The following is a 21,761-nucleotide window of genomic DNA, read 5'->3' on the forward strand; positions in this document are numbered from 1 at the left end:
TAGCTTGCCATCACCAGTGTGTGTGAATGGGTGCGACTGGATATGTAAAGTCCTTTGGGGTCCTTAGGGACTATTAAAAGCGCTATATACAGGCCATTTACCATAACAAGAAGAACTTATTCTATGTAAAATCTTTCATTTTGCCAATAGCAAAAAGACTACCTGTGTCTGTTTGCATTTTTTTTATTTTCATGTTGGCAGAAATGAGTCATCTTGTGACTAAAAACAGCCACAGAGTGGAACTAAAATTTGCTCACTATAGAAGTAAAACTGAAACAGTTGAATATGGTATGTGGCATGTGGCGTATACCTAATACAAACGTGGTTTAAAACACACCTATGACAGCAGTCGGTTGGTATGCATAGACGTCAAATTTCTGGAGTCCTCGTATGTAAAGTGGCACATTTCATTGAACAGACAATATGAAGTGTGCACAGAGAAAACAGTGGGAGTGAGCACGTTATCTTGTCTGTTCTTTTCTTGTATTTGTGTCTCATACTGGAGTGGAGGACTTTGCAGTGCCTTGACTACTGTGCAGTTATACTCAGAACTGTATTAATCAGACTGTACCTGACATAAATTGTTCCCACTTAGAGTTGGATTCTGTGGCTGTGAGGTGCAAAATACTGATAAGGTAAGATATTCACAGAAGTTCATGAAATAATAGCAACTGATTTGTGTTTCTGGACACAGATTATTTGTCATTCACTGGACACAGTTTTTCATCTGTGTGCTGATACTGACCGTTGTCAGTCAGTATCAGTCAGTAACTCTGAGACCTGGCTCGTGCTGCAGACAAAAAATATCTTTCTTACCGAAATACATCACTTTCACATTACTGACAGTCACATAAAAAAAAAAAAAAAAAACATTTGTGTCTCCGAACCCTTTTATGCATTGATTCTTTTGTGATTTTCATATTTTGCTGTGAGACCAGGCTGAGTAAGCAGGGCACCATTTACACATGCAGCATCTGTTTGGGTGGGGCAATCACTCTGCTATCGTTTGTGCTTCAGTAGCTCAGTCGTTTACACATTGACTTGACATATGAGGGGTTGATAATTTGATTCGATCCGGAGCATTGAGAACTCTGCTAAATCAAACATGAGGCACTACCTGCTGTGGTGACTGTTTATGAAAAGGAAGCAGCCAAAAGTAAAAGCCAAAATAAAGAGTTTGCATATTTATTTCATCAGTCTTGTTCATATATTCAGTTTATTCCTATCAGGATCACAAACAGGATCAGAAGTTGTAATGAGTGAATAAAGTATGACTGCAGATTTTTCTTCTAGCTGTACTGACTGACCTTTGACCTCATGTGTTGATGACTCTTCACCTCTGTCTCCTCTCACAGGGAGAAGATGATCTGCAGGATCCTGCTTCTCATCATCCTCACCTCATGTGTCTCTGGTTAGTTTACAGCTTCACTTTATGAACTCCAAATAAAGCTTAACAACAGATTTGTTCCAGTTCTCAGTGTGTCTGCTCCTCTCTTTCCCTCTCTGTCTCCTCAACAGGATCATTTGTAGTCAATGTGACACAGACCTGCTATCAGGCAGAGGAGAACCACAACATCACACTGGAGTGGACGTTCACCACCAAACCTGACAGATCCAACAAAACTCTCAACATCCTCTTTGGACTCTTCATCAATGATAAAGTCTCAGTCCTGCATCATGTCCATGAAGGTGTTGAGGTGTCAGAGTCTCAGGATGCAAAGTTTTCAGGACGAGTCCAGAGTGACAAAGACGCCCTCAGAGAAGGACGAATCAGACTTCAACTGTCCAGACTCAGGACTGATGACTCGGGTCTGTACCTGTGTGAGGTGAACACTGATTATGGCTTCAGTGTTGGAAGATATTGACTCAACGTGACTGGTAACCTGATTTAGTTAAACTTTTTTTATTAAGTGGTTTACAGTCAATTTGTTTATGATGTTTATGTCTAGGATGATGTATGAAAACATCTCAGTCAAAGAAATGTCATCCTCTGAAAGGTGAAACCTGCAGATTATCAGTCAGCTACTCTAGCCTTAAACTTGTTTCTCCAGTTAATCTCCTAAAATTTTTGCCTGTTCGTCTTAACATAGCAGGCTAAACCTGGTAAGGAGAATTATACAGTTTCTCAGTCAGATTTGCCTCTCGCTCCTCATGTCCAAATCTGAAAAAAATCAGGATGGCGACGGTAAAAACACTCAGATCAATGCTTCGTAACAGGCCTTCACTAAACAATAGATGATGTAATGTCATCGTGGCTACCTCTGTCTTTTACATAGTCCATGAAGTAGCCTTAACAGAGTTTACAAACTAAGGGCTGTTTTATTCTATACATTAAAGTTATTATTATGAGATTTTTGTTATATGATCTCTAACTAACACTATGAACTGAACTATTATCAGTTTAATTCTGATGTTTAATGTTAATATCTTCATGTCATTTACAGCAGTTTCTGACCAGCTCCAACCTCAGAGACCAACAACAAACTCAACAGCAGAAAATGGGGGAATGATTGGTTTCTACATTTCAATGGGAGTGTCAGCAGCTCTGCTGGCTGTGTTTGTTATACTTTTATTTTATTTCAGAAATAAAACCAGGATGCAGAACCCTGTAGCAGAAGTACAGATGCTGAGCTTCTTATAGTAACATCCCATCAGTACTGACAGGAACCTACAGTCCACACATCTATCAGAAAGATTCATCACAAAACATAAAGCTTCAGACACAAGTTTACTCTGCTCTAAACTCGTAACCACCAGATGACATTGTTGATGTAACAGCAGGAGAGATTTGAGTTAGCTGGTTTAACACAGAAATGAGTGAACCAGTTTCATCTGTAATATTAATGTAAATTTTGTTTATTATTGGTTATTCTTTTTACACAGCTTACAAAGTGTGTAAAACCCAAAGCTGCTGTTCATTCATGTGCTGTGTGAATACCTGCACCAATGAAATAAATGACTGGACTGCATAATTCCAACTTCAGCTTCATCAACTTACAGAAATAATCCAACCGCTATAAAGAGGACTTGTTTTTTTACTGTGTTTAGAAAATCTCAACAGCAGATTTTATGTCTGCAGCTTTATTTTCATGCTGCTCAGAAATTCTGAAGGAAAGTTTACAGACTAGATCTTCATAATGTGTGTGTGTGTGTGTGTGTGTGTCTGTGTTATATCTTACTTCCAGTCAAAGGTCCGGACACACCTTCTCTTTATGATGTAGTCACCTGAAGTGGTCTAAGGAGCTTGGAAAGAAACCATATCGTGTGATTTCCTGAGGTCAGATGGCCCAGGGTGTGAGTGGGTGTTAAGGCGTCTGGGAAGGGATCCCAAAACTGGTTTATAGATGGGAGACAGTTGGTGTCGTTCAAAGACATCTTTGAACAGAGGAGGGCCATCTGACCTCAGGAAATCACATGAGAGGGTGGGGCTAGGTTTCACAATAAACTCACCCGAAACCCTGGCTGATTGTGACCCACACCCGTTTTCACACCTTGGCTCCTGTGATTAGGTAAAGGATCTTCAGGGGGTCCTTTTGTCCTTCTTTGGGGGGGGGGGGGGGGGATACTCCCACCATTTGACCCTAGAACTGAAGAAGCTTCTCGGATGAGAGGTGAAACTTCTTCAAGCAACTTAAAGAAGTCCAGACTCTTTTTCTTTCCAAGCTCCTTAGACTACGATGACCTGGATAACTGAGACCCTTCACAGACATGTCACCTGAAATGTTTTTTTCACTTCACAGGTATGCCTTGTCAGGGGTCATTTCTGGAATTTCTTGCTTTCATAACTGGGTTGGGACCATCAGTTGTGTTGTGCAGAAGTCAGGCTGGTACACAGCTGACAGCCGTATTTGACAACTGTTAGAATTCGTATTACGGCAAGAACCAATCAGCTGAGTAAAGAGAAACAACAGTCAATCATTACTTTAAAAACTGAAGGTCAGTCAGTCCAGCAAATTGCAAAAAATTTGAATGTGTCCCCAAGTGCAGTTGCAAAAACTATCAAGCGCTATGACGAAACTGGCTCACACTAGGCCTAAACCCAATCAAGATGGTTTGGGATGAGATGGACCGCAGAGTGAAGGCAAATGGACCATTGAGTGCTCAGCACCTCTGGGAACTCCTTCAAGACTGTTGGAAAACCAATTCAGGTGACGACCTCATGAAGCTCACTGAGAGAGTAATCAAAGCAAAGAGAGGCTATTTTAAAGAATCTGAAATATAAAACATGTTTTGAGTGATTTCACAGTTTTTTGTTTACTACATAACTCCATGTGTGTTCATTCATACTTTTGATGTGTCAATGAGAATCTACAATGTAAATAGTTGTGAAATTAAAGAAACAACATTAAATTGAAAAGGTGTGTCCAAATTTTGGACTGGTTGTGTATGTTTTTTTTTTTTTCTTCAAGTTATGGAACTAACATTCTTCCTCTTGGACAGATGATGGTGCAATAAGCTCACCAGTAAAAAAAACAAAAACATTCCCTTTTCTTCTTTCTTCTTCAGTCTGTCTTCATTTTGTAGTTCTTTCACATTCTTATCTGACTTTTTACCTCAGGCCAAAGAATTTTCTGTGTTATTGAGTCATAAAACTGTACATGGTTCAGAGATACAATAATATTATCTTAAATTATATTTTTGGCAGTGCACTGGACAGCTCAAGTCAGCTCCTTAAATGAAATAACGCTGGTATTTTTAAATCAAGACTAGCAAAACTACAAACAGGAGGTGGAACAAGAACCTTCTTGCTGTGAGTTTACAGTACACACCAGTGAACCACCATCCCACTTGCACCTCTTCCGCAGATGGTCACAGTCACACACCAGAATCAGTCTTCAACCTCCTCATTAAATCTGATGATGTCTGATTTAGCATTAGCCCAGATGTTCAAAAGTGCCACTGGGCAAAAGAAAAAAAAAAAAAGTAGAAAACTCCTGTTGAGCAAACTATTTGTGTGTTGATGTGACTTTCCCATCTGGTGTTTACAATAAACCAGCAAAGCAGAGAGAGAGGAAAGAGAGATGGTGATATGCAACCAGAAGAAAAAAACTGCACTTTGATTTCCTCTGAAAATATTTCACATTTTAAAGAATTCAGAGCATCAGAAAATATTTTCTGTCAAAGGTAAATTCAAGTGACGACCTCTTTGTTTTTCCTAAAAACAAACTTAACCACACTCATGTGTTGCTCCATAAACTATCAAAATCTTTTCTAATAAACAGGAGAATGTTTCTGTTACTGATTCTGTTCGGTTTTAACTGAATCCATGAATAATTATTTCCATTAAAACCCAAAAAACAGAGTTAAAGGATGGCTGCATCAAGTCTCATGTCTCAAATTTATACAACATTTATACAACCAGGTTTCCAGTTACAACATTTTCTCCTTCCTTCTGTTTAGCATACAGCCTCAGGGTCTCTATCTCCTCCTTTGGCCAGCTTATTATCTCAGCAGGGTACTTGATCACGGGCAGGGCGTAGGTGTTGATAGCCCGGAGCTTGTTCTTACCATTCAGCTGACTGCTCAGGACTTGCCTGACCCTCTGCAGGTACTTGGTAGTTGCAGCTTTCCTAGCTGCCTCTTCATGGTTCCCATTTACCTATGTATCCCCAGATACTTATAGCTGTCCTCTATGCCCATTCCGATGTCATTGCTGTATAGCCTGGTAGTGTGGATCAGTGAATCGATGTCTTGTTCACTCTTTGCATACAGCTTGATGTCGTCCATGTACAGGAGGTGGATGACAACTGCTCCATTCTGTAGTCTGTACCCGTAGTTTGTCTTGTCAATGATCTCACTGAGGGAGTTCAGGCCTATGCAGAACAGCAGTGGGGACAGAGCATCTCCTTGGTAGATCCCACACTTGATGGTGACTTGTGCTATGGACTTAAAATTGACCTCTAGTGTTGTCCGCCACATGCCCATTGATTTCCTGATGAAGGCTCTTAGGGTCCTGTTGCTCTTGTATAGGTCTAGGCATTCCAGGATCCAGGTGTGGGGCATAGGCTTTCTTGTAGTCAATCCAGGCAGTGCACAGGTTGGTCAGTCTGGTCTTGCAGTCTTGGCTGACTGCTCTGTCTTCCAGTAGCTGGTGTTTTGGGCCTCTGGTATTCTTGCCAATCCCTTTCTCTGCCCTGCTCATTTATTGACCTATATGCCTGTTCATCTTTGCTGCTATGATGTGTGACAGGAGCTTCCATGTGGTACTGAGGCCGGTTACTGGTTGGTAGTTGGATGGGACCGGTCCCTTCTGGGGGTCCTTGAGGATCAGGACCATCCGGCCTCCAGTTATCCATTCTCTTGTCAACTAGCAGCTGGTTCATTTGTGCTGCCAGATGCTCATGGAGTGCATTCAGCTTCTTCAGCCAGTAGGCACGAATCATGTCAGGGCCTGGTGCTGTCCAACTCTTCATACTAGAGATCCTTTCTTGGATGTCTGCCACTGTGATGGTTACTGGACCCTGTTCAGGGAGGTTGTTGTGTTCTGCTCTCAGATCCACTAGCTACTGAGCATTGCTGTTGTAGGTTGCATCATTCTTCCATCTGCTCTTCTATCGCCAAGTACTCTAACACAAAATACAACAGGCATGTAGGAACTGAATATATGGCAACAAAAAGAGTACAGATTAAGTGAAAATATTTTTTATTTGATTAAAACAAAATAAAGTTAGGTATTCCTTCTATTTTCCCTCACCGTGGTTGGCCCCTCCCTGAACTGGTGTCTCTTCCTGTTAAAAGGGAGGTTTTTCTTTTCACCATCGCAAATTCCCTATGCATACCGGGGTCATCTGATTATTTGGGGCTTCTTTCTAACATTGTGCAGTCATTACCACGCAAAGGTGGGCAAAGAACAAAAAAACGACAACTATCATCGACATACCAACCCTCAGCATAAGAAGATAAGGGGGTAAATGGCACAGATGGATCAGTGCAGGTTTGCTACAAACATGTAAGTAAAACATTCTCTATAAAATGTGTTAATAAAATGTGACTATTTAGACATAATCTTTATCACCTCTGTAGCAGATCAGAAAATCCAATATTTGATCTAATCCCTGGAACCTCTTCTCCTAAATTTCATTTGCTGATTTCTCACAGCTCCTAATTTCTCACAGCATACAATCCTCATCAATAGAAGGAAAAATAATTCTTTACTTGATAAAAGACTTACATAAACACACACTAAAAACATATTTTGCCAAAGGTGGATGGCTCAAAGTTATGAGGTTAAGAAGCGAACGCAATATATTGCTGTGGCTAAATAAGAAATTTAATTGACGAGAGCCAAACTTCACTGAACTTAAACTTGAGCGTCGAAAGCAGGAGCTGCATGACAAAAAAAAGCATCTGTGTGTCTATACCAAACAGTGCGCAGATACAGATCTATAAAAGGGCAAATACATCTTTGTATGTCTGTGTGTTTAATCTGATCTTTTGGATAAGATTTAGCTAACATAAACTAATGTAAGTCTATTAGCTAGTAAAGAACGAGCCAAACTGGTGATGTCTCGTTCTTTACTAGCACAATATGGTGCTAAACTTGTTTTTAAAACTTGAACTTCAAGCACCCTTTTCTTAAATCTAGCTTCATAGACCGAGTTATATCTGTGCCAGTTATTTAGAGCATTGCTCAATGGTGTGAATTAGCCTGTGGAGCTTTCATGCCCCCTTTAAGACCCATTTAAGAACAATACTGTGTGCTTTTGGTGCACAACCTGTACACTAAAGCAAGAGCAAGTCAATGCTCTCTGTAAAAAAAATACTTTATTTTACTTGGGGCAACAATATAACAATAAGAGGTGCTTTATTTCTTTAGAAATTAGACACTAATGTTGTAAACTAAGGAAAAATATTACAATCTTGTTATGTTTACTTAATAGTAGGAGATACAAGGATTTATTTTCTGTTTATGCATCAGTATGACCATATGATACTCTTATACAGTGAAGTCCCACTTGGAAAAGGTCTTTCACAGCTCACACGCATGCTTCCTTTTGACTGCACTTGGTTTTTAAACTGTAATCATTATTAACAGTTAATGCTGCTTCCTGTCTTTGAGTTTATTCACCGAATAAAAAATAAGGTGAGATAAAATATGCTTTATTTAACCCAAAAGCAGGGAAATCATTGTGTTATAAATGCCAAATTATTAAAGCTCTTTATATTGAGAAACCGTAGAATCCCTCCACCTTTCTTCTTGCCTCTCAGATTAATGTCTCTGTCCACTCAAAAAATTGTTCACACCATAGTCCAGGAAGTGTGGGTGCAGTGCCTTGTCCATGATTCACATCAAACTGCAATGCGGATTCTGTTCCCCAGTTTTGTTCATATCATTGATCTCTGATAGCTGCTTAGTTCTCCAGTTAGCTTCAGCTCTGAAACCATGTTGTGTTCACTTCAAAGCAAACAGGATATGCACTGCCAGAGTGATGATCTAGCAAAGAGTCTTGACTGCCAAGAGTGTGACAAAAAGAACCAGAAAAACAGGAAGCTTAAGAACACTTGTGCTGGCAGCTGTTGCAGCAGTCTACCCCGCAGCACTGTGGGGACTTGACTGACAACTTTTCTTTTTTACGTTTTTCATTTTGAGAATAAGACAACATTTCTAAAAGTCAAAATATTATTTCAAGAACAGAATCAAAATATCTACAGACAAGATGTTTCAAATAAAGTTAGCATTAGTGCCGTTCATGGCCGCTGTACCCTGTACAATATGCTTTGTGCAATTTAACTGATGAAACTATATATCAAATTCCCTTTTGATAACCATCCATCCATCCATTCGCTACCGCTTATCCTTTTCAGGGTCGCGGGGGGCGCTGGAGCCTATCCCAGCTGTCATAGGGCGAGAGGCGGGGTACACCCTGGACAGGTCGCCAGTCTGCCGCAGGGCTAACACACAAGGACAGACAACCATTCGCACTCACATTCACACCTAGTGGCAATTTGGATTATCCAATTAACCTATCCCCACAAGCTGCATGTCTTTGGACGGTGGGAGGAAGCCGGAGTACCCGGAGAGAACCCACGCAAACACGGGGAGAACATGCAAACTCCACACAGAAAGACCCCCGGCCTGGTGTTGGAATTGAACTCAGGACCTTCTTGCTGTGAGGCAACAGTGCTAAACACCGTGCCACCGTGCTGCCTCCTTTTGATAACAAGTAAGTTATTTCTCTCTGCATATGAACACAATGTGGTAATAGGTACAGAGAAGAAGGACTTTGAAGTGATGGTACAGAAAATTACATCTGTTCTTTCTTCCTTAAACCCCACAGCTGTTATCCCCATGATATACACTGATCTTCATTTGAGTATTTTTAAGTGAGAAAAATACATCATACTGCATATGCATTATATATGAGGAAATTAAACCCTAAATCACTAAATGTAGAATTGTTTGCTTCTGAAATATCATTTCTATCAACTCTTAGTTCAAAGGCTCAATTTAGAAAAGACACAAATACTGAAAAAGATTTTCGAAAGCAAAGAATCAGCATTTTAACATCTGATTTTTTTTTTTGGTCTTTTTTCATCTTCTAAGTGTAATTTTCTTATAGTGAGCTTTTTTTTGCTGTTGTTTATTTGTTAGTTTGTTTTTAACATTAGCACAACTGGAGCAGGTAAGAAAGTCGTTGTTGGTTTGACTCATTTGGTCAGGGACACAGTAGCGGTGTTTCATCATGTTGTTGATCTGTAATATACAACACACAACACCACAGTCAGGCAAAATCAAATGAAGACATAGTCAAACATGTAGATGCAATAAAAGTTTGCCAACGTACCGTTTTAAACCATCATGAAGAAATTTTATTAAAAGTACGATGGTTCCTGCATTTGCAATAATTAAAACTACAGCCAGAACAAACAGCACCGTTTCCTCCTGACTTGTCTTTCTTCCCGCCAGTTGTGGATCTAGAAAACAAAGGATTGTTTTTGAAAACAGTACATACAGTAATGAGTTCTCACCCTGCATGCTGTAACCTCTACTTTCTGTAACACATGCATGGCTTGTACTGTATGTGCCCCAAACCCCCCCTGCATCATTTTCCTGAATTACCTTCAGCATCACCTGCACTCAAAATCTTCATTTTGTCCACCTTTATTTTCCTCACATTCATGTACAGAGACGCAAAACCTGAAAAGAGAAAACTAAATTGTGACATATTGATTTATTCAGTGAAAAATGGAAGTTATTGTTTTAATTGATGTGTTTTACAAAAATATTTCTGACCATCTTCTTTATGGATGAGAAATGTTCCACACCAAAATAAATATTTGAATGTTACTTTAAGTTTTATCTTTATTACATTTCTATAGTTTTTTCTATAACTTTTCCTGTCAGTGCAAATCATTGTGGAGGTTATCACAACCGTAATGAAGACTAGACATTTTTAAATTAAATAATTCCACAATTTACTATAAATTTATGACACTGAACTTTTTAGACGAATAAAAATAAAATTTATTGAAACACTCTCTGAATGCAGCTCCTCAGATCTGATTTACCTTTTGGTGGTCCAAACATTGGAGGTTTGAGTGAGACATCACTGCTGTCTCCATCAGAAGTTCGACCCACACTCAAAACAAAGTTTTCTGAGGATGAAAATCTGAATGTTTGTTCATCTGCAATATAAATACAGCCCAGTCCTAAAGAGATACAGGAGTCAACTTACCATTTGTCTCGAGCCTCCATCTCTTCAGGCTGTCGTCGTAGTCGGCAGCCACGTCACACCTGTAGCTTCCAGAGTCTTCAGCTGTGACTCTGGACAGATGAAGTCTGATTCGTCCTCCTCTCAGAGCGTCTCTGTCAGTCTGAACTCGTCCTGCAAACTGCTCATGCTGAGACTCAGAGTCCTCCACTCCTCTGATCATTTTAAACAAAATCTTAGTGACGTCTGAGTGGAAAACACACATCACGTCAGCCAGAGACACGTCAGCTTGGAGCTGACTGTCCAATCTGATGGTGATGTTGTCGTCCTCCTTGGCCTCAAAGACAGTCGCAGTCCTTTTCAAAACAAACGTCCCTGTTGAGAAGACACCACCTCATTATTGTGTGTTCATTTATCCTTTTTTATTTATTTATTTATTTGAATTTACCGAAATATAACTGTGTCTAAATGTGGACACTCACAGACAGAGGACGCCAGGCCGAGAAACAGAAGGATCCTGATCATCTTCTCTCTGTCAGAATGAATCAGAGGAAGAACGTTTTAATAAATATCTTTTTTTTAAAAAAGACAATAAAAATAAAAGTGAAATATTTCACATTTTTCACCAGCTTAAAAACCACTGAGTGATTTCCCCACACAGAGTGCACACAGATACCGTTTCTGTGCAGCTCACCAGCACATGAATTAATGTACGTTTATGATCCAAACCATGATCATAATTCTGCGCATGTTTCAGCTACGAGATTTAAAATGGTCTGTTGACATCAGAGTGAAGTGTGTTTTCAGTATTACTCCAATAACATGTTTAGATGTTTTTAGGCTTAGTTTTCTACCTGTTCTTGCGTTTCTCCGTCTCTGGCAGCTGTCTCTACGAACCATGAGCTCCTCTCTACGAACACGGAAGAGCATGTAAAGTTTTCCTGTTGACTTTACTGGGTGCATTACACTTAGTGACCTGTGAAATTTAAAAAGAAAAAATATCAGTGTTATTGATTTTCATTTCATCACACCTCACAGACAACAAAACTGAACATTAGGCAACAACGATCGGTGCTCACCAGAAAATTAAATGAAGTAAATTCAGAAGGCCTCAAAGGGACAATCAAGGTCACTACTCACTGTCGGTTTAAATCTCCTTCCTGAAATTTCACAAAAATATATTTAATGAACTTTTTAGACAGATTCAGATTCATTTTGATTTATTTTGTTGATTTTTTTTAAACAATTTGTTAAATGGTTTGGCAGCACGGTGGCACGGTGGTTAGCACTGTTGCCGCACAGCAAGAAGGTCCTGAATTCAAATCCACCATCAGGCCGGGGTCTTTCTGTGTGGAGTTTGCATGTTCTCCCCGTGTTTGCGTGGGTTCCCTCCGGGTACTCCGGCTTCCTCCCACCGTCCAAAGACATGCAGCTTGAGGGGATAGGTTAATTGGAAAATCCAAATTGCCATTGTGTGAATGGTGTGAATGTGCGAGTGAATGTGAGTGCGAATGGTTGTCTGTCCCTGTGTGTTGGCCCTGCGACAGACTGGCGACCTGTCCAGGGTGTACCCCGCCTCTCGCCCTATGACAGCTGGGATAGGCTCCAGCGCCCCCCGCGACCCTGAAAAGGATAAGCGGAAGCGAATGGATGGATGGATTGTTAAATGGTTAATATAGTTTTCTATTTTCAGAGGTGCACATATCCGCAGGTGCGCATTCGCTGTCAAAATAAAAGACGCGCACCAGATAAGAAGTTGCAACGCGTGTTTGCGTACATAAGATTTTCTGGAGGAGGACAGACATTTGTTTAGAACTCTTAAAGATGTCGAAGAAGCTCCTTTAAGCAATTACTCTGGTGTTCCTCCACCTCCAAAGAAATGTCAGAAGGAGTCCAAACCACAAAAGAAGCGCGTATTCTCGGAAAAGTGGTTGCAGGAGGCAAATGATGAACGCACAGAGATTTGGTGCAGAATATGCCGTGAAAATCCCACTCTAGCGGACAAAAACAGTGCCTTTTATATGTACGCGAACGCGCGTTGCATCTTCCATCTGATGCGTGTCTTTTATTTTGCACATAAACATTCAGTTTTCTGTTTTTTATGATAGGAAAAGCCACAAGCCTCGTGTTTTTGACAACAACAACAACAACTAAATCATTATTATTATTATTATTATTATTATTATTATAAACTCTTATTGACACTGTAAACACCGCTATGCCGCTATTTACTTCATGTTGCGCACTTTCATAAAACCCCCTTTGGGTTTTCATGTTTTGTATCACATGAACCAACTAAAAGCTGTTTGTCTTTCTCTGTCCTTTTTCTGTGAGATATTTGTTTTGTTTTGTTTTTCATCCTGTTTCCAATCTGATGAAAATGAGCCCACGTAGCGTATTTAAACAGTGAGTGCAACAGAAAGTAAACAACAGGAGCACACATGTTCACACAGGATGTTTTAACGTCAACTTACTTGTTTGTAAGAGAGCGATCGGCGATCTGTCCACTTTCTATCACATCAATTATATCAACTGATGATCAGCTGGAAGAACAAACAACACTCTGAATGTTTCGGATGAAGCAGAATACCACGAAGTGTTCAAACTGTTAATCCCAGTCACATCCTCTTTACAGACTGTGATCAAACGTGTTCATTATCGGACATGTAACATTTTAGTCCTGCTACTTTACAAAGGCATTTTAAGAAAGAGATAAAAACGTAATAATAATAAATAAATATCAACTGCAGTACAAAACAAAGAAGAATGACACAGAAACACAGCAAAACATACTAAAAGATCAAGTTCATACTTCTGTTGTCTCCTCTTCTTCCCGTTGGTAGCTTTTTATTCGCTTCAACGCGTCGTTTTGCTTCAGTTCTATAATAACACAACATAACTTGTGTACAAGACTCCTGATATACTGGCCAGTCAGCATTCATCTGTTGGGTTTTTTTCTTCTTGTTTGTTGCCGTGTGTGTTTTAGTTTCACTTTCATTTTGACTTAAAGCACAATGACTCATGTCAGTAAAAGCTGGATCAGATCAGCTGACAAGCTGTTGCGCACTTTATTTAAGTGTCAGAGTCTCACTTGTTATTTTAGGAGGTTTATTTGGATCATCACAGGCTAATAAAGTGTTTTTGGATCCAAAAACTGTTTAAAAACTTTGTAAGGAAATTATTTTCACATAATGATTTATATTTATATTATTTATAACTCCAAATGTCTGCAAAAACAAGAGTAAGGACATCAGGGGTTAAAGTGACAAAAGAAGCAAATGCGTAAACAATCTTTCTTTTCTTTCACTTGTTAACATGTGACTGCAACACTGAGTTATTAAAGAAGAACCACACACTGCTCAAACATGTCCTGAAATGAACTCAACTCACTTTAAAAATGGCTTCTTTATTTATTTTAACTCTTAATACCAGAAGCCTGGAAACATCAGAATCAACATTAAAAAAACAAAACAAAAACAAAACATCAGGCAGAATTGGTGTCTAAATGTAATATGTTAGCTCTGAATTTCCAGAAATCAGCATGAGGATATGAGGTTGATGTTAATAAGGTTGAAAACATCATATTCTGAATCACTTCAACAAACACACAATCACATTGGATTTTAACCTGAACACTGTGACCATAAACTGCAGTGTTTCACCAACGTAAACATTAATAATACAGAGTTAAGTTTAGAAACAGGTATCGTCGTTAGACTACAATTAACTGAGTACCTACATAGGCAAACCCAGCATTTTGACTATGTATTGTGGTCTCATGACTTTTTCTTTTGTATCAGCTGCTGTACCACTTTATATTTAATGACATCACTTTGAAATAAATAAAATCTAATTTTGTGAAAAGACATTTTCCCTCCTCTCTATGTCTTTTGTCTTTTTCTTTTGATCATCTTTAGAAGTATTGAGCACTCACTGTCATACACTTATCGTCGAGGCTCCGCTGTGTAGCAGGCAGAGTGGGATCCAAATGTGAGGCTCGGAAAGCAAGACAAAAAACCCAAATGCAGCGGTGTTAATGTAAACATAACATAAGGCAGGAGCAAAAAAAATCACACAACAAAAACCTAACTGGACCCACATGAGGAGGACCACACAGGTCCATCAAGACAATTTTCCCAAGAGTCAGATCATGCAATGCCCTGAGAAACTGTGTGGATGGTTGGAAGGATTTCCAGGAGAAAGCCTCCCATCTCTAAAAAGAACACAGCCACACAGCTAGGTTTGCAAAGTTGGACAAAACACATGAACAATGCTTTTTGGACAAATAAGACCAAAGTGGGGATATTTCTCCGCAACTGATAGCCCCATGTTCAGAGAAAACCAAACCAACGCAAACAAATCATACCAACTGCCTGTGCGGTGGTGAAAGGGAATGATTTGGGCTTGTTGTTCAGCCACTGAATCTGTGCACTCTGTAGTCACTGAATCAGCCATGCACTCTCCTGTGTAACAAAGTATTCTACAGCCAAATGTAAAGACATCTGTCCAAAAGCTAAAACTTGGCTTAAACAGGGTGATGATCCCAAACACACCAGCAATGAATCAAGAGGCTGCAGTGGCCCAATCAGACAAGACCTCGACTGTGTAGCGGGACCTCAAGCAAGCTGTACATACACAAATGTCAGCAAACCTCAATGAACTGAAGCAGCAGTGCAAAAAAGATTAGGTTAAATCCAACAATGTGAGATACTGATAAAGTCATACAGAAATCAATCACTTAATGTTAATTGAAATCCAGGAAGCAGTTTGGTGGAATAGAGACTTATATATGATTCATTTCCAACTACAGCATCAGTATTCTTGTCAAATAGATGCTCTTCTTTAATAAACAAGATAGATACATGTTTATTAAATTTTAATTATAGCTATTATGCCATTTTGTTTTGTTTCTATCTTGAATTGTTCTTTGTTCCTTTATATGGATATTGAGAATTCTTTTATTCAATGTAATGACTGAATTTATTTTCCATTCAACTGGAAAATGGCCCAGTTTATTGATTTATTGTCTTAGGGCAGGAGGGAGATATTTTTATGTTGTTACATTTCATGTTTTAGAACTTCATTCTCTTCCACTTGTCCATACCAGGGTCATGAGGGTACCTTGGATAGGCCCTATTCAGTGTAATTCAGTTTTATTTATATAGCACCAAATACGAGCAACAAGGTGCTTTATATTGTAAGGTAAAGAACCTACAAAAATACAAAGAAAACCCAAACAACCCCAAAATCAAATGACTATATGGGTAAGCCTGTGGTGAGGCAAGGTAAACCCTGGACGGGTTGCCAATCTTAGCAGGGCTGTTTAAAAGCTAAGTTTAAGTTTCTTACATTTAAAATGATCATTTATGAAGAAAATGGAGTGTCTGTTATTTAGTATTATGTTTTTTTAATTGTTCATTCAGAGAATACAATCTAAATTTCAAGAATAACATGGACTTAGATGAGCCCCGTTGTTGACCTTGTGTTATCATTCTCTGTAGGTTTATAATTGCACAGTCCACAAACAGAATCTTGCTCATAAAAAGTTGGACACAGCCCTGCACCACAGGCCTTGGAGTCCTGTCATACTGGTTTCTGGACATGTGTACTGTGGGTACTGTTGCCACCTGTTTGTTATGTGACAGTGAATCCTGAAGCATTGGCAAGTTTATTGGCATTGCCAGGCATGACAAAATAAGAATGAACAATGAAGGTAGGGTTGGACCTCAAAGAGATACTTTGTGTTTTCTGGGGATCTTAAAAAATGGTTTCCTGTCCCAGCATCCAACGGGTATCTGAGTGTCACATCTGATGTAGTGTTGTTGGATTTTAAACATATTGTTCAACAAACTGTGTCTGTTCAGAAGGGAAAATAACACATGTAAAATAATATTTACATGTCATTCTTTCAATGTAGATCTTATTCTCAAAATCAACAATTACAAAAAGATAATACTACTCAACAACCCAGCCTAAAATTATAGTGCAATTGCAGCGCTGGGGTGGTTAAGATCAGTGTTTCTGTTCTGGGATCCTTTTAAAGTACTGCAAAGTCAGTGACAAAAGAGTGCATGCAGTATAATTTGAAACTGCTGACTCCATGATCTGCTTTACTTACATATATTTTAAAGAAAAAAAAGTATGTAATGTATTTGGGAAATGGACACCATAACTCACTGGGTCTATTATGTTTTTTTCTAAAATAATTTGTTTGACTTAGAGCTAAGAATCAGTGTTGTGACATCACATATGACTTTTCTGTTTTTTCCTCATTTGAAGGAAATCTTACAGGTGCAAAGATTCCTTTTCTTTTACTTATATTTTTTATTTTTGTATTTATTTTTTAAGCACAGCAGTAGAATTAAATTAAATTAAATTCACAACATTAACAGGCAGGGAATTCACTGTTGATTTAAGTCGTTTTATTACAGTGTGGACGTTTCCATGTGGTGTTGAACTGTAACAATAAACAGGACAGTCAGACTAAATCAAACGAGGACAAATGAGTCAACCATTTCTATCCAAAGTTTGCCAGTGTACCTTACCATCGTAACAGGTTACAAAGACCTCTTATGAAAAGTACTACAACTCCTGCAGTTGCCACATTTAAAAATGCCATTAGAACAAATAATGAGATTATTTCATGACATGCCCTTTCTTCTGCTGCCTTTGGACCTGTGTGGAGAAAACAGACCATAAAATAAACAATTTTATCAAAGCCAACAAAAGGGACGTAACAGTACAGGCACAGAAATCAGCCAATTGTGAAACACAAAAAGGAACAAATCTGGAAACTAAACATTGTATTTAGACTTTAAGGTAAGAATTGGGCTTGTTGTGCAGCAAGAAAGCTCTGTGATGTCACAGTTGGCAAATCTTTTTGCAGTTGATCAATGAGTAAACCCACCACCGTCTTTCAAAGGAAGTCCTGAATTAACTTCAGTATCACCTGCAATCAAAACTTTATTTTTGTCGTCCACCTTTATTTTCCTCGCAATCATGTGCAGAGACGCAAAACCTGTCCAGATAAAACAAAGGTAGAAACAGGAAAACTTAAACAATAGAAACAGAAATAATAATAATAATAATAATAAACTAGGTTCAAAAGTAGATGTAATAAAAAGACAAAACCAAATACATCAATCAAAATGACATGCATCTATTCACTGAAAAAAAGTAAGTTGTTATTCTTTGTTTTGATTAATAAAGCATGAAAAACTTGATTATGAATAAGAAATTCTGCCTAAACGATAAATGATTGCATAATGTACATCATGTTATTTAAAATTATATATCTATAACATGTATTTCCCGTGAGATGTCGCCCTGTGTTCATTACATGCTTGTTTGATTGCATGGCAGCTATCACAAATGTGATGAAGTTCAGACAATTTTAACTTAAATATGTCACGGCGGGGTAGTGAAGCAGTGGACCCAAATCCAGACAGAGAAGAAGACGGAGCGGAGACTTGATCCAAAAGCGAGCTGTTTTATTTAGGCTGGTAAACATGAACAAAGGCAAAAACAGGAGCAACAACTAAACTGGAACCCATACTGGGAAAACTAAAAGACAACTGTGACGAAACATAGAGACAACTATAAAGACTATGACTGCTATGATTTCTATGACTCGGCGTGGTAACACAGACGTTCTGACAAAGACAGGCTAAACACACACAAGGGATGATCAGAGGAAGTGGAAACACATGGGGAAACAGCTGACACTAATGAACATAATGACACCACAGGGGAACTATAAAACTAAGCACACTGAACAAGGGAACACTAGACTTCCAAAATACAACAGGAAACACAGAAATGCTGGCATGACATCACAAACCAGACAACATGAAATACGCAGACAACAAATACATGACGAACTACCTAGAGAAGACCAGAACAGACTTACAGAAGAGGACCTAGATGGACCTAAACTAGAATACACTCATCTAAAACCTACAGAACTACACATATATTTATAATAAAACACACATTTACAAAAAGCACTCAAATTGCTGGGTCATAGACCCAGCCCCTGACAGAATAATTCCACAATTCACTGTAAATTTTGAACACCAAACCTTTTAGACGACTAAAATGTGATGTGTTAAAAAGGGTACTCAGAACTGTGGATAAAGATTGGTGATTTACCTTTTGGTAGTCCAAATATCAGAGGTCTGAGTAAGACATAAGTGCTGTTTCCATCAGAGGTTCGACCCACACTCAAAACAAAATTTTCTGAGGATGAAAATCTGAATTAATGTTTGTTCATCTGCAATATAAATACAGCCCAGTCCTAAAGAGATACAGGCGTCAACTTACCATTTGTCTCGAGCCTCCATCTCTTCAGGCTGTCGTCGTAGTCGGCAGCCACGTCACACCTGTAGCTTCCAGAGTCTTCAGCTGTGACTCTGGACAGATGAAGTCTGATTCGTCCTCCTCTCAGAGCATCTCTGTCAGTCTGAACTCGTCCTGCAAACTGCTCATGCTGAGACTCAGAGTCCTCCACTCCTCTGATCATTTTAAACAAAATCTTAGTGACGTCTGAGTGGAAAACACACATCACGTCAGCCAGAGACACGTCAGCTTGGAGCTGACTGTCCAATCTGATGGTGATGTTGTCGTCCTCCTTGGCCTCAAAGACAGTCGCAGTCCTTTTCGAAACAAACGTCCCTGTTGAGAAGACACCACCTCATTATTGTGTGTTCATTTATCCTTTTTATTTATTTATTTATTTATTTATTTGAATTTACCGAAATATAACTGTGTCTAAATGTGGACACTCACAGACAGAGGACGCCAGGCCGAGAAACAGAAGGATCCTGATCATCTTCTCTCTGTCAGAATGAATCAGAGGAAGAACGTTTTAATAAATATCTTTTTTTTTAAAAAAGACAATAAAAATAAAAGTGAAATATTTCACATTTTTCACCAGCTTAAAAACCACTGAGTGATTTCCCCACACAGAGTGCACACAGACACCGTTTCTGTGCAGCTCACCAGCACATGAATTAATGTACGTCTATGATCCAAACCATGATCATAATTCTGCGCATGTTTCAGCTACGAGATTTAAAATGGTCTGTTGACATCAGAGTGAAGTGTGTTTTCAGTATTACTCCAATAACATGTTTAGATGTTTTTAGGCTTAGTTTTCTACCTGTTCTTGTGTTTCTCCGTCTCTGGCAGCTGTCTCTACGAACCATGAGCTCCTCTCTACGAACACGGAAGAGCATGTAAAGTTTTCCTGTTGACTTTACTGGGTGGGCTAAAGTGACACTGTAATGCACCTGTATTACAATGACCTGTAAAAGGAAAAAAGAAACGAAAAACAAGTTTAGCTCATCAGACCGGACAGGATAAGGTGACCCTGAATCCTCTCTTAGTTATGGAGCAGTAGGCCTAGGCTGCCGTGGGATTCCCATGATGCATTGCATGTTTCTTCTTCAGTCACCTCTGTTGTGCTCACTGTGTTTATACACCTCCTGCATTTAATTATTAGTTATTATTAATCTCTTGGTGTCTTTTACAGCTTGTCAAATAGTCACGCAATAATAGTAATAGAGATACTTTTATTATTATTATTATTATTATTGTTATTATTATAGCCTAAGCATTAGTAGCACTGTAGACACCACTGTGCCGCTGTTTTCTTCCCGTTGCGCACTTTCATAAAACCCCTTGTGGTGTTTCTTGTTTTGCATCACATGAGCAAACTAAAAGCTGCTTTCCTGTCTCTGTCCTGCTTCTTCTGTCATGGTAGCTATTTGCTTTTGTGACGCTGCTTGAAACTGATCATGGTTTGCCCACATACCATACGGTCTTTTTTTAAAAGGCGCCTGCATCAAAAAGTAAACAACAAAAGCACACACGTTCACACAGGATGTTTTAAAGTCTACTTACTTGTTTGTAGGAGAGTGACCCGCAATGTGTCCACTTTGATTTAATAAGCTGAAAGAACAAACAACCGCCTGAATATTTCAGATAAAGAAGACGCTTCAGCTCACTGTTAAACCTGTCTATTCAGACACGTGACAAACACAAAGTGTCCAAACTGCTCATTCCAGTCACACCCTGCTTTACAGACTGTGACTAAACATTTACATTACAGTAAAACAGAGATGCCATTTTTTTGGACCTGCTACTTTACTACCTACACTTAAAGACATTTTATGGATAAATAAATAAACCATGCACATAAAATAACAGGTGCATTGTTTAAATGAAAAAGGAACACAACAAAGCCTACTCGAGAATCAAATGCAAACTCTTGTCGCTTCCCCTCTCAGTAGATTTGTATTCAGTTGGCTTTACTTTCAAGCCACGAGAACATAAGATAACATATACTCAGCACTTCTCCTATCAGTGAGGTGAGGCATTAGTGGTAAATGACCGCTCATGTCTTTGTTTATGTTTCATCTCTTCTTTCAGTTTTAGTTAAAGGTCAATAACTCCACTGTACCAGTGAACACAGCAGTAAAACTGGATCCGAGCAGCTGACAAATTGTTACGCACTTTATCAGCCTCTTAAGCCACCAAAGAAAAACATAAAGCAGATCCAATGAAGAGTAGATATAAATAAAATCATTGTGGTTTTATCAACGTAGAAACAAGAAAGCCTTCTGAAACATGAGAGCGCTTCTTGTTTTCAGTTTGCTTTAAAATGAAGCTTTGAATCAATAACTGTTCCAGGATATTTATGACACTGAACACACGCCACAATCTGAATTACAATAAAAGTGACTTTGGGTGTATGCTTGTTGTTTTTTTGCTTGTTGTTTTTTTTATTAATGATCATGTCTTTAGTCTTACACTTAGTGTTGCTCAACTGAATGCAGGACTAATCACGGCATTTGACAAACTCAGCAAGCACGGGGCCGTGGCTGGATCTATTTTCCTGGAGCAGCCTGAAAGTTGTCTGCATACTTTAAAATGGCCCTATTTTCAAACTTACTCTAACATATATTTGTATACATTTGTATATAGGATAAATGATAAGGGTGAGTGCACAAATCCCTGTCGAGGAGCAGACCTGGTTGGACAGGACCTTATTTAGCTGGACTCTTTGGGTCCTGTTAACTAAAAAGTCAAGAATCACACCGACAAGAT

General features: G+C 38.9%; 2 protein-coding genes and 1 pseudogene across 4 annotated transcripts; 1 reads left to right on the forward strand and 2 right to left on the reverse strand.

The window, feature by feature from the left end:
- Positions 1-1,362: 1,362 nt before the first annotated feature.
- Positions 1,363-2,641, forward strand: LOC147335022 (uncharacterized; annotated as a pseudogene).
- A 5,961-nt stretch (positions 2,642-8,602) lies between these two features.
- On the reverse strand, positions 8,603-13,617 carry LOC147335023 (uncharacterized). Of its 2 annotated transcripts, none has more exons than XM_086286977.1 (10): positions 13,465-13,617; positions 13,127-13,195; positions 11,732-11,812; positions 11,507-11,628; positions 11,135-11,184; positions 10,677-11,027; positions 10,510-10,596; positions 10,061-10,138; positions 9,786-9,915; positions 8,603-9,694 (listed from the first exon to the last, which is right to left on the reverse strand). In XM_086286977.1, exons 5-10 carry the CDS (start codon positions 11,175-11,177, stop codon positions 9,682-9,684), a joined length of 702 nt encoding a protein of 233 aa, XP_086143103.1. In that variant the 5' UTR covers positions 11,178-11,184; positions 11,507-11,628; positions 11,732-11,812; positions 13,127-13,195; positions 13,465-13,617; the 3' UTR covers positions 8,603-9,681. The 2 variants fall into 2 exon arrangements, with proteins under 2 accessions (XP_086143103.1, XP_086143104.1); XM_086286978.1 differs by having other exon boundaries at positions 13,446-13,617.
- Positions 13,618-17,028: 3,411 nt separating this feature from the next.
- LOC147335024 (uncharacterized) lies at positions 17,029-20,779 on the reverse strand. Of its 2 annotated transcripts, none has more exons than XM_086286975.1 (7): positions 20,556-20,779; positions 19,813-19,957; positions 19,440-19,489; positions 18,975-19,325; positions 18,804-18,890; positions 17,560-17,670; positions 17,029-17,327 (listed from the first exon to the last, which is right to left on the reverse strand). In XM_086286975.1, exons 3-7 carry the CDS (start codon positions 19,480-19,482, stop codon positions 17,194-17,196), a joined length of 726 nt encoding a protein of 241 aa, XP_086143101.1. In that variant the 5' UTR covers positions 19,483-19,489; positions 19,813-19,957; positions 20,556-20,779; the 3' UTR covers positions 17,029-17,193. The 2 variants fall into 2 exon arrangements, with proteins under 2 accessions (XP_086143101.1, XP_086143102.1); XM_086286976.1 differs by having other exon boundaries at positions 17,038-17,327; positions 17,602-17,670.
- Positions 20,780-21,761: the final 982 nt, after the last annotated feature.

Source organism: Aulonocara sp. 'chitande type north' Nkhata Bay, linkage group LG3 (assembly GCF_057382095.1).
Source record: "Aulonocara sp. 'chitande type north' Nkhata Bay isolate Kocher_YH1m ecotype deep benthic linkage group LG3, A_spYH_male_GT1.1, whole genome shotgun sequence".
Lineage (NCBI taxonomy): Eukaryota > Metazoa > Chordata > Actinopteri > Cichliformes > Cichlidae > Aulonocara > Aulonocara sp. 'chitande type north' Nkhata Bay.

Coding starts and splice junctions, on each gene's coding strand:
- LOC147335023 (XM_086286977.1), bottom strand. CDS start 11,177: ATGATCAGGATCCTTCTGTTTCTCGGCCTGGCGTCCTCTGTCT. Junction 10,597..10,676: donor ATGGAGGCTCGAGACAAATG/GTAAGTTGACTC, acceptor TTTCATCCTCAG/AAAACTTTGTTTTGAGTGTG. Junction 9,916..10,060: donor GAGTGCAGGTGATGCTGAAG/GTAATTCAGGAA, acceptor TTTGTTTTCTAG/ATCCACAACTGGCGGGAAGA.
- LOC147335024 (XM_086286975.1), bottom strand. CDS start 19,482: ATGATCAGGATCCTTCTGTTTCTCGGCCTGGCGTCCTCTGTCT. Junction 17,671..18,803: donor GATATTTGGACTACCAAAAG/GTAAATCACCAA, acceptor TTATCTGGACAG/GTTTTGCGTCTCTGCACATG. Junction 17,328..17,559: donor ACTTCCTTTGAAAGACGGTG/GTGGGTTTACTC, acceptor TTCTCCACACAG/GTCCAAAGGCAGCAGAAGAA.